Genomic DNA, 20639 nt, shown 5'->3' with positions numbered 1-20639 from the left:
GCAAGTAGACATATTGCAAATGCAAAATTGTACATAAACCTAGAGGTGGAAGCTGGCTGTGTACAATAAATTGGATGTATGGACATTGGGAAAAAGGAGATCAACAAGCATGTGGCACCATTAGTGGTTATCCCAGTTTTTGCAAGAAGATGGACAATGCTCTTCCACTTTTCCCCATATTTAGCAAACCTGATGAAGTAACATTCCAACAGGTCTATGAGGCCCAGTATGGACCTTCAGCAATAAATATTATTAGTCAGTTGTACCAATCACTGGGCTTGGAAGGAAAAGTGTAGATCGTTAGACAGTAAAAAATTTATGGTCAAAGTGTTCAGCCCATCACCAACCAGGAGCGAGACTCATTACTCCACAAACTACTCCAGACAGTCACAGGGAGACTCTATGTTCACTAATGGCTACCACCCTGTTTTTTTACACCCAATTGAAAAGTGCTCAGCCCATCACCAACCAGGAGCAAAACTCATTACTCCACAAACTACTCCAGACAGTCACAGGGCCCAAATGTCACAGGAACTCTTTTATCCCAAAAAATACCATGTCACTCCCAGGATCGTGAAGCGATATCCAGACCAATCTTTCAGGGCTTGCAACTTTACCATCGTCTTGTTTAGTTGTTCATTTTGAGAGATACTTCTGCGCTGTTTATCCTGACTATTTCTGTTTTGCATTTTTACTCACATAAGCCCTTGAACTATTCAAGTCCCTGAAGTCCCTTCTGTAGCCTCTCTCTCTCTCTCTCTCTCTCTCTCTCTCTCTCTCTCTCTGTGGCAGTGGTGCTAATGCAAATAGAACATGCATCACAGAGATAATTAGCACCTGTTTTGTAATGTAAAAAGGCAGCTAAGACTTACCTAGAATAAGTGGTACTCGTGTGTCCAGGCGATGCGCAATATAATTCTTGACAATATGGACAGCTAAAAAACCAATTACACAAAGTACTGAGATCATTACGAGTGTCGTATGACGCAGAGTTATATATGCATCTTCTAAGCTGTCGCCTTTAACAATCAACGCCACGTGCGTTCATTATTCAGACGCGAATGCAGTCTATTGCATGCACAAAGACGCGTATTAGCTGGGAACAATTCTAATCAACTGCAGAGAGTCCACCACCACATCTAACGTAAACCGTGTAAAGCCTTGGAATGGACCATCGGATGCACTCACCGATCTTCTCCTACACAAGAAATAGTACAGACTAGTCACTGCCTGGCGTATGAAATGCGACAAAGACGTACAAAACGACGCGAATTGCGATACGCTATTAAGCGAGATCAATACAGCAGAATGGACAGACACGTAGCGGTTCTATGATGCACAATGCAATCAAAAGGCAGATCGTCAAAGCCGTACCATAAAGGAGGGAGCGATGTAGTAGTCTCCTTGCAAATGCTCGAAAGAGCGCGTCACCTTCTGCCTGTAGGCGAAGACTATATCCGCTGATCATTATAAAAATGGATTTTGGTTAGTATGGAAGGCAACATCCAGCTATTCCCAAACAAACAGCAGCAGCTAACTCAGCGCATTTTGTAGAAACTGATTTCAGACGGCTACAGTGCAACTTACAATCCTTTCCCAAGAAGTTCCCGACAAAAAGATCATCGATCATGCCTTGTCGCGCTCCTACAGTGATGTTCATGTTTGATGCTTCCGTTCCCAGCCTGTACAAATAATCTTTACCTTCCGAATCCTTAGCATCCCACGAAGAGTTGAACTCTTTCGGCCTCTTGGACGTCGGGTCCGATCCACCTTCCTTCTGCTCCTGGCCCGATTGCTCCGCAAGCATGTCCTCGGATGATGACGAGGAGCATTTAAGACAGAAAAGCCGACGGAGGGACTGATGACTGAAGGCTATCCGATAATAAAAGTGGAGTGCGGTGAGGGCCGAGGAAGGAGGAATGCAGAAACACCTTTTCCGTTTGGGATTGCTAAGGGCCTGGGGAGAGATTGCGATACGACGTGATGCTGGATGCAGAAAGTGATGAGGATACAAGAGAGTGTCCATGCCTATTCTCTGCTGTCTCTCTCGTTCTTCAACTATTGTATTGTCGTCTGATGTTTTGCATGAATTTGATGTTGCCCTTCTCCGCTATCTCCGATAAATCCAACACTCAAGCTCTCTTGTCCCTTGAAGCTTACAATGCGCGCGCGGACACACACACACAGAGCTCACTCTCTTCCACATTAAGCTCTCTGCAAGTGATAGCTTCTCTGCCTGCAAAAAGAACGATACTGGAGGACGCCCTCCAAAATTCCATTCCTCCTCTCTCTCACTCTCTCTCTCTCTTTTCAACAGAGCTCGATCTTTTCCTGAATTTCTTCTCTCCTTGCCTTGCTCCAAGTTAAGTTGGGGGCCTCGCCTTGTTTCTTTTGCCTTCCGATTCTTCCTTTATCAAGCTTGGCATGCGCAGCCGATATCCAAAATGTTCACGGGTACATAAAAATATGCTGATGGCACAACGCTTGTGGCTGGAACGTCGAACTGGGTTATCCCCTCAGTTGCTTCCACGTGGATGGCCTTCATTGAGAGTTTGCACCATCGCCTTAGGTGACAAGTTCGGTTGCATCAAAGTAACCGTGATTGATGGGAAGGAATAGCTGATGTGGCAACTCGAGCTAACGGATGACGGTCTTACTTTGTTGCTCTATATTCCATCACACTTTCTTTGTCAGATTGGCTTTGGAATCGAAGTCACTTTGCTATGGCAAAGGATTTGTAAGATTGGCTTTGGAATCGAAGTCACTTTGCTATGGCAAAGAAATTGTAAGAGAAGAGGACAAGGAGCTAGGCCATGCAACATCTGTTTGAGGATTGGTGGAGGAACGAGCTATATAGGCCCCCATGATCACTTTTATTCATGTATTAGTATTAGCAAGGGAGGCGGCGTCCCAAAATTAGGGTAAGACGGCTGGCCTTCGAGAAGATTCTATGTCGAGAAGGTTCGGCGCCGGCTATATATGAGAGAGGAGGGAGAGGGAGGGGAGCCAAAGGCAGAGAGAGAAGGGGGACAGAAGGGGCATGGCACAGGGAAAGCTCACGATTAGCATAAGAGAGTATAACATAGTTTAATAGATTGAGTGAATAGGAGAGTAGAACGTAGTTTAATAGATTGAGTGAATAGGAGAGCAGAACATAGTTTAAGAGGATGGTGGAGGAAGGAGCTATGAAGGAGCGCTTTGTGAAAAGAGCACGCCGACTTATGCAATCATGCGTAAGTTGCAGGAGTGATTCACCAAAGTTGGAACAAGAATGGCGACCAATTTGTTGCGGACACCTTCCGACACACACCTCGAAAGGACAAACCCTTTCCCAGTCCATGTCAAAGCAAGTCGTCGTTTTGATAGATAAAACCAAGTCTTTATATCTAGTAAGTGTTCCGCAAAAGCAGTCACTTAATTGTCTTTAGTATGCGCCTTGTATTAGTGCTAATTCATTCTATTGGAAGCTTGTTATAGCTTCTCCACATCCTATCAAAATGGATGGAACCAGATTATAAGATTTGCTGCGCTTTTTGAGAAATAGATAGCGTTGTTAACCTATGTTTGTTCTCAATGATAAATCTTACGAATAGGTGTCAATGGGTTTCTAGAGGATTGGTGATTACTGTCGATTGAAAATCGTCATTTGAGCCTAAGCAAATTCAAGTTATGCGAGGAGATATGTACGATTGTAGGTTTGATTTAATCTAGCGATATACAACTGCATTTAGTTAGGAGGGTGCCATTGATGTCATTTTGGTTCCCTTTTTTTTAGTGTTTTGCGGGGATCTAATAAGACAGGCCTAAGGGATGACAACTGGAGGGTGTTTTAAAGGGATTTAATAAGGCATGCTTAAGGGACTACAACTAGAGACTATGTAGAGAAGGTTTTCGAACCAGATATAACTAGAATGCTTGGCCAGTTGCTAAGTATATGGGCTAGTTGCTAACTATATGGGCTATTATAAGTAGCTAATAATATTTTAGTTGATCTAATGGCTTCGATTGTGCCACATGGCTTCACAGGATTTTAGAGTTTCATAAAATGCTCTAGTGCGGGCCAAGTAAAAATGGTCTAAGAAAGGCTTATTTGCAAGAGAGTGCTATGTGTTTGGTATGGGAATGTACAAAGGAGTCTTCGAATAGCATATATATGCAGAGGATGTGAAATATGGTAGTGTGGTATTATGTTTGTGAGCATATAGCTCATCTTTTTTATTATCAATAGATTTCAAGCTCAGCTACGAATTTATTTGTGGTGAATAGAGTGTACAGTTTGGGTAGGGTGATTGCAGTCTATGCATTATTGGGATCCTTTGTTTTTTCTTACTTCAATGGATTAGAATTGTATATAGTTCATGTATTTGTAGTAATTCTAATGTTGCCATCAAAGGCAGAAGTTGTTGCACGAGTGCAATGAACGAATCAATGAGCGCGCCATGAAAATGAAATTGGATGTGAATCTCATTGGTGCGCACTTGCTTGCAATTAAAGACATGTGGAATTTTCTTGCTGGTATTCACGGCAATTTCGAAGTGCATTAGAAGCATCTGGAGACTTTGTTTGAGACTACTGCGAAGATTCTTCTTCTGTGTGTTTCCATGCTGGTCTATCTAAGAAGCTCTTTGCTGTTTAGAGGATATTTCCACTTCTGTGGAGCTATTATATGTATGGTTGTAGTCATGGGGTTTCACATCTTTGTGTGCTCTTTTTTTTTCCAAAGAAAGGAAACGCTCCTTTTTTGTCTTATCATGGATACTTGGCCCAGAGTGCCATTATAATAGCAAAAAAGAAGCTTATTTACCCATGGCCAGATCGATTCTTTTGGCCTTGTTATGGATATGCTGGGCAGAGTTGCATTGTAAAAACTTTTTGCCATGAACAAGGAATATAAATTTGGTTTTTTTGGCAACGAAGAGTAAGAGGAAAAATAGTTGAGCATCTCTCGATGGGCTCTTGTTTGTATGTAACACTTCTATTCTCTTGTCTTACAATGGATATGTGAGATAGAAATTGTTGTAAGAACTTTGGACTAGGAACGACGAAGCTAAATCTTTTATTTCTAGCAAAAAAGATCGAGGAAAAAACTGATTGTTACTTATATGTAGGAATTCTTTTTTAAAAGCATTTTAACTTGTTGGATTATTGTTCGTTGTCTGCAATATCGATTGTCTATCATTGCTCGTCTGCAATATCAATTGTGCTTTATTGCTCACAGTCTGTAACATTGATTCTTGGTTATATCCTGCGATATTGATTTCGGATTTGTGAGGATGATTTTTGACACAAAATTAGTTCTTAAACAAGCTAGGAAACTCTATGTAGTGCATAGATGATGCGGAATGAGCAGCAACCAGTGGAGCTGATGAGAATGTTGTTTTTTCGTGTGTGAGAACCTGAGAAACTGAATGAACCTGGGAATAGTTGCAGATGCCAATGTGAGTGGCTATTGATGTACAACTTGTGAACATATGCTCATTGACTAGATTGAGCAATATAGTATGAACCAAGAGTATGTCATTCGATTGCACCTAATTCTCTTCTAGGATCTGACTGAGCATCTAGAAAGCACTTAGTGTAAATGGGAAGCTATGTCTTAAGAATTAGAATGTAAGTGCTCGAATGGTCTAACCAATAGTTCCTGCTATAGCTGTATGTGTGTCAATATTGGTCCGTATGTGATCCAAAGTTGATTGGTAAATCATTGTTGGTTCGGCGATCATTTGGATACACAATACTTATTGAAGGGTGGATCTCATCATGTTGGTCGCATGGGTTGTCTTTTGAAGGTCGATGTTAAAGTTGCCAAGGATCACTAGCGGCTCTTGCCTATTTTTACCAGTGCTTGTTGGAGAAGTTCGATCAAGTCGGTAAACTTATGGTTCATTCTCACCATAAGAAGATGTAGGAGCTTAAATTGAAAGTTAAGACCCTTGAATATACTTTAAAGAAGGTTGCAAGGAGTGAAGTTGTGTACCATGGTTTGAAGGCTGAAGTTGTTGTTTCTTTGCTACTTGAGGATGATGTCGAGGAAGTCCTTTTGGATGCAAATCACAAAAAAAGGGTGCTGGAAGACAAGCCACAAAACAAGAAATCACTTGAGGATAAGGTCTTAAATAGGCCACCTACTAAGGAGGTATCCAAAAGGATTAAGATTATGATAAGGAATGTTGGAACTGGGAAAGAAAATAAATTCAATTTCCTACATGATGCCTACAAAGCATTGGCTCAATAATGGAGTGGGAAAGGGAAAGCTAGTGGTGTCAATGGTCTTTTGGAATGTATAAGGATGCTATGATAAAGTCAAGCAAAAATGCTCTCTCTCTAGAATGCTGAGATTGTCCTTCTAGACGAGGTCAAATGTGGTTAAGATGAGGGGGTTTGGCTCACATTCAAATAGACAGGGTTTAAAGTTTTTATCAATTCCCCTATGTTTGATGTGATACTGAAGAGCTCAGTGGAAGGTGAAGAGCTTTTTCATGACTTGGATGGCCTATTTCTGGAGCCATTTTTGTTGTTGTATTCAAGTTTCAATACAATATAGTGTACATTATACGTCTAATGATGCTCAAGTCCATGGGTAGTGTTCAAGGAGCCTTAATGAGAAGCTGTCAAGGAGCAAATGGGTGTTAGATGGGATTGGAACATGATTGAAGTTAGGGAAGATAGATCTCATGCTACTAGGGGGTTGTTGTGTTCGAAATCAAAGACTTCTATTCATCTGATAAAAAAAGAAGCTGTAGAGGGGTTTATTTATTTATTCCAGTGAAAATAAAATTCTATTAATGCTTTGAATCACCATACAAATAGCTTCCAAAAGGAGCTATAGATAGTAAGAACAGAAAAGAAAAAGGTTGCCAACTATAGGAAAGGCAACCTGTTTCAAGATCTCCTAGCTCACTACCTATGAGAGATTCTAAAACAGGAACTAACAACCATGGTGGTGGTCTATACATCTAGCGAAAAGGGTGTAGAATTCCTGCAGGCCTTACAAAAACTCTCTCGCCTTTGGAAAGTTGCTCTCAAGCTGGAGTACCATGCTCCCACATGGTGCATAGAGTGAAAATGATATCCTACCAAATGGCAACTAGGATAGCCACCAAGGAGACCAACTGGCCTCTCATCACTCTACTACATCGGGCAACTCAGATGTTTCAAGCAATAATGCTAGACACTATCTCTCAAACACTATCCTTTGGTAAAGGTGGTGGTGGGGACGTGATTGGGATAGCATAGATGCATTGTAGATCTCTATCCAAGAGACATGTTGTCCATGAATCTTGTATGCCAAGTGAGATAGGGTTAGTCTCAAGAAGGCGTGTCCTCCCTCCATGAGTCAAGGTACCATGCACCCAAGTCAAAACCCTTAGCATCCACTGTGTATTGGCCATGATCCTAAGGGATCCTAGCCAGATCTCTTGTGCAATCAGGCAACCCCAAAGGTAGAGGGAAATCATCTCCAGAACTCCTTTCGTGCAGTAGATACACTTGTCGTGGTCCCGCATCTCCTCCATATTGGGTAGAAACCTCGTGAGCCATCAACCAAAAAAAATAAAAGATCTTGCGTGGCCATAAACTAGTTTGGAGACAAGTCCAAAAGGAGGAGATAACCTCCCTAGGGACATCGTGCTCAATCCAATGTCATTCCTTCGAGGGTGCACACCGGTGACTCGAACTATAGGCAAAACCTAATGCAAGTCATACAAGGAAAGAAGGAGACCTCCTCTACCCAATCTGATTGTCCTACTCGTATTGGCCAAAACCACTCTCTTGAGTCCCACTAGATGTCGCAAAGAGGTCTGCCCTCCTAGAGCCACAAGTGCCATACTGCTCCCTTTGGGGTTGATAAGACTATGGTGGTGGGGTCTATGTACCAAATTTTGCTCAAGCGGCCCACTATCCTGACCCACTACCACTCCAACCCCTCCAATGCTGCCTTTGCCTCATCATCTAGCTCTGCCTCTGGCTTGTAAGGTAAGCCATCTAGTCCCACTCTGTAGAATTGACAAATATAGGATCCAAAGAGACACCAAAAGAAGCATATCCTAAGAGGTATACCTGTCTGTGAAAACTATCCTGACCAGTAGTGCGGGCTCCTAGGACTTTGTAAACCCTCCCACTAGGAATAAGGGATTGCTGTCTCAATCTTCACCATCCAAGTGCCTGTCCCCCTTAGGTGAGACATGGCTTCCATTCTAGCCTTTGCCTCCCATCAACCGCCTGGCTGGTCTGTTGTCTCACTGTGCCCATCCAATGTGCGTCCATTGACCTAGCATGCACCCCTCCAATGTGCCCATCCACTGTGTCCATCCAATGTGCATCCATTAACCTAGCATGCACATTGAATCCCTAGCCTCCGAGTGCTATATGAGTGGCTGCCACTCATCCTCCTCCTTGCACATTGGGATAGCCCAAATGAGTCCCCTAGCTAATCTTTGGCACACTTTTAAATGGCTCCTCATCAATGGAGAGCCTTTCCCCATCAAGGGAGCCTTGAGGAAAATCCATCTATAAGACTGCTGCCACTAACCTCCTGTGCGAGGGGCATTCCTAAGAAGCCCCCACAGAAGGAGGAGCTTCCATATTTTGCTCCTGGGGTGAGGTCTCATGCCACCAATTTTCCTAGTAGGGCTCTTCTCTGCATCTTTGGATCAATGATGCCCAATCCACCCGCGCCTCTAGCATCATCACTGTTTGCCAAGCCACTCTAGCTCTAGTGTTATGTGTCCCATCCAACCTTGCCCACAGAAAGTTCCACACCAAGCATCCCACGCAGCTCCACTTTGCCTACTAATGAGAGTTTGGTTGAGCTCCAATATAAGAGCTTATGCCAGACACTCTCTAGAATTGGGTCAAAATGCTCCTCTACCGAAATATCAATGCCAACTTAGCAGCCCAAGTACCTCGCAATGTCTCCCCTCAGGATCCACGAAAGGCCAAAATCAGCCCCTCGAGTCTCGGACCTCTTAGATATCCTCTGTTCCTATGAAGAAACCAATAGATTTGGTCCAATTAATGTGAGCTCCAAAAGCCTCACAATAAATGGAAGGGCCCCCCTAGCCCTCTCCAGGTTGGATGTTAAACCCTCCACATATAGAGCTGTATCATCTACAAGCGCAGAGTCTAAAAGCTCCTCCTCCTACCAAATTGGGTGCCTCATCCCTATATGGCGAAGTGCTTGAGAACACAAAAAGTAACCTAAGGCCTCCACTACAAAAAGAAACAAATAGGGGGGAGAGGGAAACCCTGTCATATTGAATGGGAAAGAGGAAAGGCCTCTCTTGTGTGCCCCCTGATGATCACTTGGGCACGCACAAGAGCTAAGACTCCTCTGATCCATCTCTTTGAGAGGACCACTCTACTCAATCATAGGCCTTCTTGAAATCCAAGAGAAGGATGGTGAGAGGTTGTGACTGCCTCCTAGAATGTGAAGATGTTGTCCAAAAAGCTACATTCCTAAACAAAACCTGTCTGCATCTCAATGATAATGTCTAGTAAGTGGGGTCTCAAACTATAGTCTCAAGACCTTGGCCAAGATCTTGCAAGTCGTGTTGAGCAATGTGATTGGTTTCCAATGGCGAATATCATCCACAATTCCTAAGTGAATGAATTGTATGCCATTCATCTTGTCTTGTAATAATAATAATAGAAGCAAACCATCGTGCTCGTGGCAGTTAAGTTAATATACTTGTAATAATAGAAGCAAACCACCACGCTCATGGTGGCAGTTAATTTTTGGGTATAACGATTGGTTGTACCCAAGCAAACGTTGACCCATGTAATAATAGAAGCAAACCACTGCATTGGTGTTATCCTGAAACGTATACATTGCCCAAGTAAACTCTGGAGAAAATTAATAATTCAATAGATTACATACAGATTACAGGGCAGTGATTCACATGTCGTGGGGATTTGTTGAAGCTTCTACTCTTGAACAACTCCTTGTGGGAGCTACATATGCACAAACCACCCGCTTGTGTCACCCAAGCATCTACCGGATCATGTGTAAGTCATCCCACGAGGAGAGGGAAAGATTGGGGAGAGGGAGAGAGAAGGGAGAAGAGAGCATGAGGGAGGGAGTAGTGGAAATCAAGACAACTCACCAGAAAGAACAAAGAAACTCCATGCAAAAGAATGAGAGAAAAGAGAGCTTATATTCCATTCCTTGAAAGTACACAATGAAGACCAAAGTCAAACTTTTGGCATGAAGCATACATCCGCCAGGCAAAAAAGTCTCGAAGAGATATCACGTTCAAAGAAGGTGAACAGGTATACTCATGTGTTATCAAGTAGAGGTTGAAGCAAGTGGGCAAGCAATCTCCCAAGCTTTCCCTCTGGAGTTTTGGACCTTCCCTATCAATAAGAAAATAGCATCTCCATGAAGGTGAACTTACCAGACAGTTGGACCATGCATAATGTCTTTCATGTCTTGTGGTTGAAGACAAACATTGGACTAGCACTCACCAATGTTTCAGATGAGCCATCCAAAGTGATTGATGACTTAAAAGTCATTGATATGGAGCAAATACTCCTTTGCAAGTGGAAACATGGGTTAGGACACCGTCGGGATTCCCATACCAAGTTCCAATATCAAGGTACCCATGAGGCGGTATGGTCAGAACAAGGCTTCTTCCAAGAGTTCCCATATATTTGGCGGGCTATTTGGAGGTGATGCATCTACTACCAAGTTAAGGAGGATGGAATGTGATGCGCACCTTGCACTTCGGTGCATTGTGACACCCTGGACTTGACATCAAGTGCATCTTGTACATTAGTAGAACCCTTCAGTAGGATTCTTATCATATGCTGTGGCCCCATTCTAAGCCCCAATCCAGGGACGAGTCAAGCACGAGCTACATACATCAGTCTTCAAGCTCTAGGGTCAACAAAGTCCTCTAGTACCCACTTTAAAATCCTTCTTTACTACTTTACTTAAGCTGTGTGGTTTGCTTAGCACGAGATCACTCACTCAAATAAGTACAATATGTCACAAAGAACACTTGGGCTTAAAATAGCTTTTGGTTTACACTTTTAGTGCTAATGCTACCTAATTTGCACTCCACCTGAATTGCATTTTAGGACACCCATAGCTCAACAAAAAATTGATTTTATAGGTTGTTCATAGAATAACCTATATCTAGACAAATCCAAAAATGTGGCTTAACTCATCCTCTGAAAACACAACACATAGTGTAGTTTCAATCTCATGATAGTCACTCATAAGGTTGAAAACCATAAACTCCATCACGCATAGCAGGGACTAGCTACTCATCCCCATTGATGTCATCAACACCCAATGATGGACGTAGACCATAGTATAAACATATGCTGTCACACATAAAAATCCATACACCCACACATACTTGAGCATCTATTTATACAAAGATCTTCATACTGAGTTTTTGTCAGCACTCCAGAGGTCAAGGGTAGACTTAGCCATGACAAAGGCTAGCATTAAAGGAGAAGGATAATCAAAAAGTAGTCCACATTCTCTTCATTCAAGCTACAACTACTTGTGAAGACTATACAATTTCCTTTTAGTCTCTCTCAAACAAGCATCTAAGTAAAGAAATGCTTAGACAATCTAGCTCATAGGGCAACACACCATTTAAGATAGAAAGAATTTATACCAATATCGGCAAGCCACAACATGGATGAAAACCACACAAGGTGAAATTTATATGTCCACTAATACATCCAAAACAGATATCTAGATGAATCCAAGAACGTACCCAAACTTACCCTCTAAAAATACAACACAGTGTGCAGTTTCAATCTCATGATAGTCACTCAAAGGTTGAAAACCATGGACTTCATCACACATATTAGGGACTAGCTATATGACATCCTCATTGACATCATCAACTCCCAATGGTGGGTGTAGTGTAGACCATAGTATAAACATATATTCTCACACATAAAAATCCCATGGGCATCCATTTATACAAAGGTCTTCATACTGAGTTTTTTGTTGGCACTCCAGAGGTCAAGGGTAGACTCAGCCATGACAAAGGCTAGCACTAAAGGAGAAGGGCTAATAAAAAAGTAGTCCACATCCTCTTCATTCATACTACAACCCCCTGACTGGACTCTCCTATTTGAGGTTTTTGTTGATGCTTCTGATGCAGTAGTAGGTGCAGTGCTTATGCATGCAGCAAAAAACACCTAAGTGGTTCATACCAGTTTACTATGCCAATAGAATCTTAACAAAGCATGAAAAGAACTATGTAGTCACAGAGAGGGAAGCACTTGGAATGATCTAGGCATTGCACAAATTTTGACACTATTTATTGGGCAACAAAGTGCATTTTCATGTAGATCATCAAGCTCTCATTTACTTAGTGAATAAAGTACCGTTAACATGAAGATTGGCAAGATGGATGGAAGACTTTACCCTCTTTTTCAAACATAATGGAGTTATTAAGATAACTCCTCTGTAAGCTATGCCCAAGACTATACAACCATTCTCAACCAAGCACTACATCTATTCGGTCGAGATGCATGATTTGGAAATCCAAGGCATCCTAATAGCCTTGAATATCCATCTCTACACCATATATCATGGTGTCCCAAACTTTTTTATCACTGCCCTTTGCCAAAGAGACCACATATTTATGGGCCCTAGGACTCTCAGGCAATTTTAATTTCTTAACTAACGAGTAGCTTAAGAAATTATGTGTTACACTATCATCAACCGTCACTCTTAGTGTTTGAGGTTTCTTAGGTGGTGCCTGAGGAACCTCCTTCTTAAAGTGTCCCTTCCTTTTCAAATTGGAGCATTTATTGAGCTTTGGAACAAAACTCGTTTGCTCTGAAGTTCCAACTCTAAATTTTCCCATCATATCATCATATATTTGGGCATACTTAATGGCTTCCTCAAAGGTTTTTAGTGAATTTCTTTTCACCTCAACCTTATAAGTGTCTTTGAGACCTCTCACGAAACCCCTTATCTTTTGGAATTGATCAATTTCCTTCAGCTTAAGGACTGCCTCCCTATAATTCGCTATGTACTGGACTAGAGTGTTTTTACCCATAATGCAATTGTCCCAAGCCTCCCATGCTCTTTCTAATTCATTTTCCGGTAAGAACTATTTTAGGAAGGCTTGTTCAAACTCAGTCCAATATCTAGGAATTTTATCACTCTCTTTGAGGCTCATCCACCATTTATAGGCTTTATTTCCAAAGAAAAGACTTGCTTCCACGACTTGATTTTCAGGAGGAGTATTCCTGAGTCGATGGAAGTCTTGCCATTTTTGCAAGAACGTATTAATCGCATCTTTATTATGCTCCTTTTCTTCCCCATTGAAAATTGGCAGTTTTAAGTTCTTAAGGATGTTCGAGGTTTCTCTAAGTCGCGAGATAGACCTCTCAGCTTGATTAGGAGGAATTGGTGATTTTTCAGTAATAGATACTGATTGAGAATCGGCTATCTTAGTTATAGCTTTAGCTAGGTTTTTTAGTGTTTCACTGATAACCCCTAACTGTGTTTCTATATTTTGCGTTCGAGTTTCAAGTTTAGTGAATTCTGCATACGGAATTCCATAATCACGGTAATCAATATCCTCCATTTCCACATTATCCTCTTGCATTTTAGTTTGTATCTCCTCATGTATTTCCTCTCTAACTATTGCTTTTCCCTTTCTAGCCCTTTCCTCAGCCTTCCTAATCATATCATCCCTTTTTGGAGTGGTCATTATAAAGACGTGATTTTTCAGAACACCGAGCACTAAATAAAATCACCATAAAAAACAAGTATCCTATGCCTCGCATTGATGAGCTCTTTGATGAATTGCAAGGGGCAAAATACTTTACTAAAATTGATTTAAGATCAGGACATCACCAAGTACGAATTAGGGAAGAGGATGTCCCTAAGACATCATTTCGTACTAGGTATGGGCATTATTAATTTAAAGTAATGCCATTTGGATTAACAAATGCTCCAGCAACTTTCATGACACTTATGAATAGTGTCTTAAGGCCATATCTAGGGAAATTTGCTGTAGTATTTCTAGACGATATTCTTATTTATAGTAAAACCAGGAAAAAGCATTTGGAACATTTGCGAAAAGTGTTCCAACTGCTTAGAAATAATTCACTCTTTGCAAAAGAATCAAATGTGAATTCTTTGCAAAAGAAGTGAAATACTTGGGACATATAATATCCCAAGAAGGGGTTCGTATGGATCTTGACAAAGTAAGGGCAATATTGGAATGGCCACATCCTACAAATCTAGAAGAATTACAGATATTCTTAGGTTTGTCAGGATTCTATAGGAGATTCATCCAAGATTACGCTAAGATTGTTGTTCCGATGACGGACCAGCTTAAGGGGAAGGGAAGCACCTTCATATGGGATGAACCTCAAAATAGAACTTTTGAAAAATTAAAGGTAGCTATAGTGACAGCTCCTGTCTTAAAAGTAGTGGATCCTAATGAACCATTCGTGGTTGAGATAGATGCTAGTGATTTTGCTATTGGAGTAGTACTTATACAAAAAGGTCGACCAATGGCTTTTGAAAGCAAAAAGATAGATCGTGACCAACGAAATTACTCGGCATATGAGAAGGAACTATATGCTATAGTCTATGCTTTAAAAAAGTGGAGGCACTATTTATATGGTGCAAAATTTGAGATCATTTTTGATCAAGAGAGCATTAAATGGATTTGTAATCAGCAAGAGCTTAAAGGTAGAAAAGCTAGATGGGCTAAGTTAATGCAAGAGTTTGATATACAATTGACATATAGGAAAATGTGGTAGCAAACTCTCTTAGCCGAATGCCGATTGTTAATGAATTAAGTTTTACTCAATTTCAAAATGATTTCCTAGAGTCCTTAAAAGGGAAATGTGAGTTTGAAATATGGAAAGCAATTAAAAATAGGGATCCAACTAATCGAGAGGCTTTCACTGAGGAGTCGCATGGAAATGGCGACACACCATAGGTTGGTGATAAAGGACTCAAGTGGAGAAAATATACTATTGAAGATGGCTACCTGCTCTACAAGGGTAGAGTATGTGTCCCAGATGATAATGACATTAGGCACCAAATCCTTTTTGAATGTCATGATAGTCCAAGTGCTAGACACCCGGGAATTCGGAAGACATATGTGATTCTGAAAAGACAATTCTTTTGGCCTGGAATAGGTAAGGACGCCCAAGATTATGTATTGAAGTGCCAAAAATGCCAAGTCAATAAGGCTGAACGCCTTAAGGTAGGAGGTCTCCTACACCCATTGGAGATTCCTTTTGGCAAATGGGAAAGTATCTCCATGGATTTCATTGTGGGACTACCTAGAACCCAGAGGGGGCACAACTTTGTGTGGGTAATTGTGGATCGGTTGACCAAAATGACTCATTTTATTCTTGTCAATGAAGATGTTAAAACTCCAGAATTAGCTAGGCTATTTGTGGAGCATATCTATAGATTGTATGGACTACCAGCCGGTATTGTTAGTGACCGAGATAGCAAATTTAATAGCCATGTTTGGAGGGCTGTGTTTAAGAGACTGGAAACTTCATTGAATATAAGCACTGCGGACCATCCACAAAGTGATGGTCAAACTGAAAGAGTCAATCAGATCATTGAGGATGTGCTTCGAGCATATGTAAGTAAACGGCAAACTAATTAGGAACAGTATTTGCCCATATTAGAATTTGCATATAACAGTGCCAAACATTTAGCTACAGGTTTTAGTCCATTCATGATGATGTATGGATTTCAACCAAGAGCCCCAATGATAGTGGGACTTGTAAAAGAGAAGGTTCAAGCGGCCAAAGATTTTCTTGAGGATATGAATCAAACGCTTAAGTTAGCTAAAGATAGTATAAGAAGAGCTCAAGATAGAGCACGAAGTTATGCAAACCCCCACCGTAGAAAGTTGGAGTTTGAAGTAAATGAGAAAGTCTACCTTAAGGTACCTGAATCTTCAGAATCTCTTAAAACATGTAAATGTCCGAAGTTGTCTCCTAGGTATTGTGGACCATTCACAATACTTAAGAGGATTGAAGAACTTGCTTACAAATTAGCCCTACCTAAGGGATGTAGAGTACATCCAGTTTTTCATGTTACTAGGCTAAAAAGAAAATTAGGAGATAATGATAATCTCATTGGAAATGAAGTCCTAGTTGAACTTATTAAACCCACATCTTTACCACATGAACCAGAAAAAATTTTAGATACACAAGAAAAAAGAACACGACATACTATATGGAAAGAATATCTGCTTGTGGAAAGATAGATCTGAAGAGAGTTCAACATGGGAAAAGGTAAGCAGTCTCCAGAGGAGGTTTCCCAATTTTGTTTTCGAGGACGTAAACAATTCTTAAGGGGGAGGGAATGTTACGTCAATTGTAATACTGTGACATCGGTATAACAGGGAAACCATGAGGGCTTGACAATACTTACCCGTGTGGCTAATGAGGGCTAGGGTCTAGGGGGAAATCCTAGGCCTAGGCAATTAATGGAAGGGTGCATTAGTTGAACCTAAAGAGGGGTTTAATGGTAAGGTCCACTTGGACACATGGCACCATGAGGGTTGGCCACTTGGGAGGTATTGGGCTGTGTGGGAGGATCTAGATGGGAAGCTAGCTAGAAGGGGGTTGAGAGAGAAAATCCATGTACTATTTTTGGTGAGCTAGCAGCTGAAGGTCTAGACCGTGGCTAGGAGGAAAAAACGCTGTGAAAGGCCTCGAGGTTGGAGGACGTATCATCAACCAAGAAGGGTTAGTAGACCCCTAGTAAAGGGGAGTTACATTAGTAAGTAGTGGATAATTTTGTAACTATAGGGATAGTTATAATTGTCCCTAATAGCTAGTAGTAGTGGCCTTATCCACCACATCATGTTTTGGAACTATGTCTATTTCTAACTGTTACCCAACTGAAGTTGGAACACTATCTGATGTTGATATAAGCTGATCTTCATCTCCAACATGAGGGTTGTTGTTGCCATCTGCTGAAATACAAACTATTTGTAACATTTCTATTCTACAAACAGTTGTCTCAGTTCTTTGTATGTTTTGTACTATCTTTTCCTTTTTCTGACATTAGTTAAGATTTAAGTCCGACCATGGCATTTCCATTGCCAGGAGTGGATATGTGTAGGTGTTTTTCAGTCTTTTGGAGACACCACTAACAACAATAATCAAACACAACACTAATATCAACATGGAATCACCCACAATACCTACCATCTAGCATGGCAAATCATAGGCATATTAGGCATCCCTAGCTAAACCACAAAAGCATCCACTAGGACCCCCACTGCATCTGGTGCGCTCCTATAGAATACTTTGCCATAGTCACACTTGACTAAAAATAAAATAATATCCAAAGTAAGAATTATCTGAAAAGTATGGATCCCCTTGATAAGAATTCTTCATACCTTTGAAAGACTGAATTTTCATAGCAGTGATGTGATTAATACTTGGCTTTCGGTTGAGATCATCAGCGATTACATTCTCTTTACCAGGATAATATGAATCATGGCTGAAAACTTTGTATAAATGATGCCCATTTGATGTGCCTATTGGATATTAGTGGCTGAGTTAACAAATGTTTGATACTTTGTTGATCGGTTTTGATAAGAAACTTAGCTCCCATCAAATAATGTTTCCACGTTTGTAAGGCATGCACAATAGTGGCGGTTATTCTTTATCATAAGTACAATAATTACATTCCGTTGGTTTTAACTTCGGGCTCTCATATGCTATAATATGTCCATCTAGGATAAGGATGGCTCCAATTCCATATAAAATAGCATCGGTTACAAATACAAAGAATGGTTTAGAGAAATCCGGTAGTTGCCCGGTAGTTGCAACATAGGAGCATTCATGAGAGCTTCTTTTAAAGCTGCACAAAAGGTTTGTCTTGATGCTCGGTTCATAAGAAATGCTTAGCTTTTCTAAGAAGGTCTATCAATCGATGTGCAATGAATGCAAAATTCTTGACAAACTTCCAATAAAAGCTACATAATCCCAAGAATGATCTTAATTCATGTATATCTAAGGGTTTAGGCCATGTGACTATACATTCGATCTTCTTTAGGCCCACTCGAATCCCATCATTAGATACTATGTGACCCAAATACTCTATCTAATCTTGAAAGACTCCTACTCTTTTCAGGATTTACTTACAATTGATTTTCTTTCAAGAGTGAAAAGACTAATTTTAGATGTTCTTTATGCTCCTCAATGTCTTTTCTAAATAGCAGAATATCATAAAAAAATACTACTACACAATCTTGGTGTTTAAGAAAGATTTGATTCATCATTCTTCTAAAAGTACCTAGAGCATTAGTTAGCCCAAAAGGCATACCTAAGAATTCACAATGTCCCATTTGAGTTCAAAAGGCAATCTTGTATATATCCTCTTCTACCATATGACCTTGATGATAATCGGATTTAAGATTTAGAGTATTACCCAGTAAGATTTCTATCCTATGATCTTTAAGTCAAGAACATGGTAAGCCGGGTAGTAAATCCTCTAAGAAATAATCAGAGAATTGAGAGAGAAACTTTTGGTGTGTAGCCTTAGTATTTGGCGAGTAGCCATTACTATATTCACCAAATCAAATATGTCTTCTCACATTTCCTAATTGCTCTCTTGGCTTGTGTATGATTGAGTAAAGGACTGATTTCATTCAATGGCTATATGTCCCACCTTGTTGCACTTATAGCACCTTATTTCCTTCCTCTACTTATCAAGAAAGATTTTCTCCTCGTGCACTTCAAAGCAAAAGCTAGGCAACAATGAGATAGTTTCAGACAATTTGACAAAGACACGATTTCTACATATACTGATAGGTTTTGGCAAAGCTTGATTCAGCTACAATCCCTAGAGAAAGTGGGTGAGCGAGATCAACGAAGAAAATATGTGGCAAGTTTAAAATCCAAATAGAGAGGTGAGATCAATATGTTCCATCCTTGTTCACTAAACTCTGCCATATCACTACACGTGAATTGCGAGAAGAAGAATGGAATGCCAAAAGAAGGGAAGAGCTTGGATCAACCTATACCCTCTCATAAAAGAAGGAAGTTTGACAAAAAGCCCTTCTTCAAATCTAAATCTGGTTTTGTTCCTCAGAAAATAGATTCTCCTTTGAAGTCGAATGGTTCTCTGGAAAGACTTCTAGGGTTTTTGTTGTCTTTTACTGTGCTTAGTGACATTCCAACGAAGTGCGGCACGCTGGACTAAATGATTTGTGGCACATTTGATTTTGTCTTTTTCAAAGAATTTCCCCCCTGAAAAATAATAATCTAACTAACTGATTCAAGACAAGACAGTGCGTGCATGTTCTTTTCATCAAAATTTTAAAATGTGAAGGATTTTCTACTTATCTTATTACCCTTTTTCAAATTCAGTGCTTTCAATGTAGGCCTGATTGTTCTAATAATAGGATCATTTTCAGACTCATCGTCGGATGACTCATCATTAGATGAATGCCTTTTCCTTTTTTTACCATTGACTTTCTTTTCCAATCTCTTCCTATTCTCACACTCATATGCGAACTGTGCCTGAAGTGTGTTTAATTGCTCTTGGAGCATGGGTGGTTGTGGTTGATCCCCGATGATGATACAATAAATTTCAATAAACTAGAGCAGAGATAATTAAGGATACTAACTATATGAGAATACGAGTGGATGAAAGATGTAATTAGAGTGTATGATCAAGGAATGGATTGCGAACATTACTAAGTATGAGATATAAGGCAAAAAGAATTCACTTATCTCACTCTTGATCAGAAGGAAAAGAGCTAAAGCGAAGATATGTAGCTAGTGATGTCACCTTTGTGTTCAAACACTCCCCAATTAATTGCTCGGTGACTTTGTGGATCCAAATCCCCTTCTTGATTTGAGCTTTCAGATTTGGCTGCGCTTTTCACCTTTGTTGAGAAAAGTACATTGATGGAGTGTCCTCGTACTTTACGTGTTGCTGAAAATCTTCTTTGAGAATTTCCTTAAAGGGACCTTCTTTTCTTCTTCTAGATACCTTGGGTAAGTCTTTGGATTAAGGCTCTTTTCAAGAGGGGTATAAAACCTCTTTATAAAAAGAAAATTAGCCTTATGATTTAAAGGTCTTGGTCAAAAGATGGTCAAACTTTAAAATCAAAGGCTTTTCCCATCATGCTGCACCATGATCTATTCCTTGTTAGGCCGACTGCTAGGCATGGGAAAAGTCACTGTCAACCCGATGTGCAAGCTTAATTAGACTGTTGGATTGCTTGCAGGTGCGCAAAGTTTTAGAGATGCAGAAAGCTAAAATGTGAGCTAGAGGCGTAGAGTAACTGGAGGCTGTGCAGTGAAGAAATGGCGAGCGCGCACGTCGAGATATAGAGAGAGCTAGAGTTTAAGAGTTATAGGGACAGCTCAAAAGGGTGACTGTGTGCTCACTACAGGGCGTGGGCAAAGAATTAAAAGAGACAACGTCACGACTAGTATGCACAGGCAAAAAGAAGGCCGACAACACAGTGCAGACTGTACACAAAGACAAAGGCCGAATTGCAATGTTGAACGATGGTATTGTATATAATCATTGGAAGAACGAGGTCCCTTCTTTAAGCTTTTCTTGAAATCCATGCGTAAGGATGCCCCTTCTTTGATTTCCCAACAAACCTTGAAGCATAGCCTAGGCTCTGATACCACTA

General features: G+C 40.6%; 1 protein-coding gene across 1 annotated transcript in view; it reads right to left on the bottom strand.

Annotated features, from left to right (window-relative positions):
* Positions 1-2507, bottom strand: part of LOC147882206 (P-loop containing nucleoside triphosphate hydrolases superfamily protein) — a 128026-nt gene extending 125519 nt beyond the window's left edge. The window contains exons 1-4 of the mRNA XM_087401582.1: positions 1588-2507; positions 1375-1460; positions 1189-1198; positions 873-935 (exon numbers count right to left, since the gene is read on the bottom strand). Coding sequence (XP_087257708.1) covers positions 873-935; positions 1189-1198; positions 1375-1460; positions 1588-2026 — 598 coding nt within the window. The 5' untranslated portion in view covers positions 2027-2507. The remainder of the gene's footprint in view (positions 1-872; positions 936-1188; positions 1199-1374; positions 1461-1587) is intronic.
* Positions 2508-20639: the final 18132 nt, after the last annotated feature.

This window comes from Dipteris shenzhenensis, chromosome 30 (genome assembly GCF_047967505.1).
Source record: "Dipteris shenzhenensis isolate YYH24624 ecotype China chromosome 30, Dip_SZ_1.0, whole genome shotgun sequence".
NCBI classification, from domain to species: domain Eukaryota; kingdom Viridiplantae; phylum Streptophyta; class Polypodiopsida; order Gleicheniales; family Dipteridaceae; genus Dipteris; species Dipteris shenzhenensis.
The sequence above is the reverse complement of the archived record's forward strand: the minus strand, read 5'-3'. Positions and strand labels throughout refer to the sequence as shown.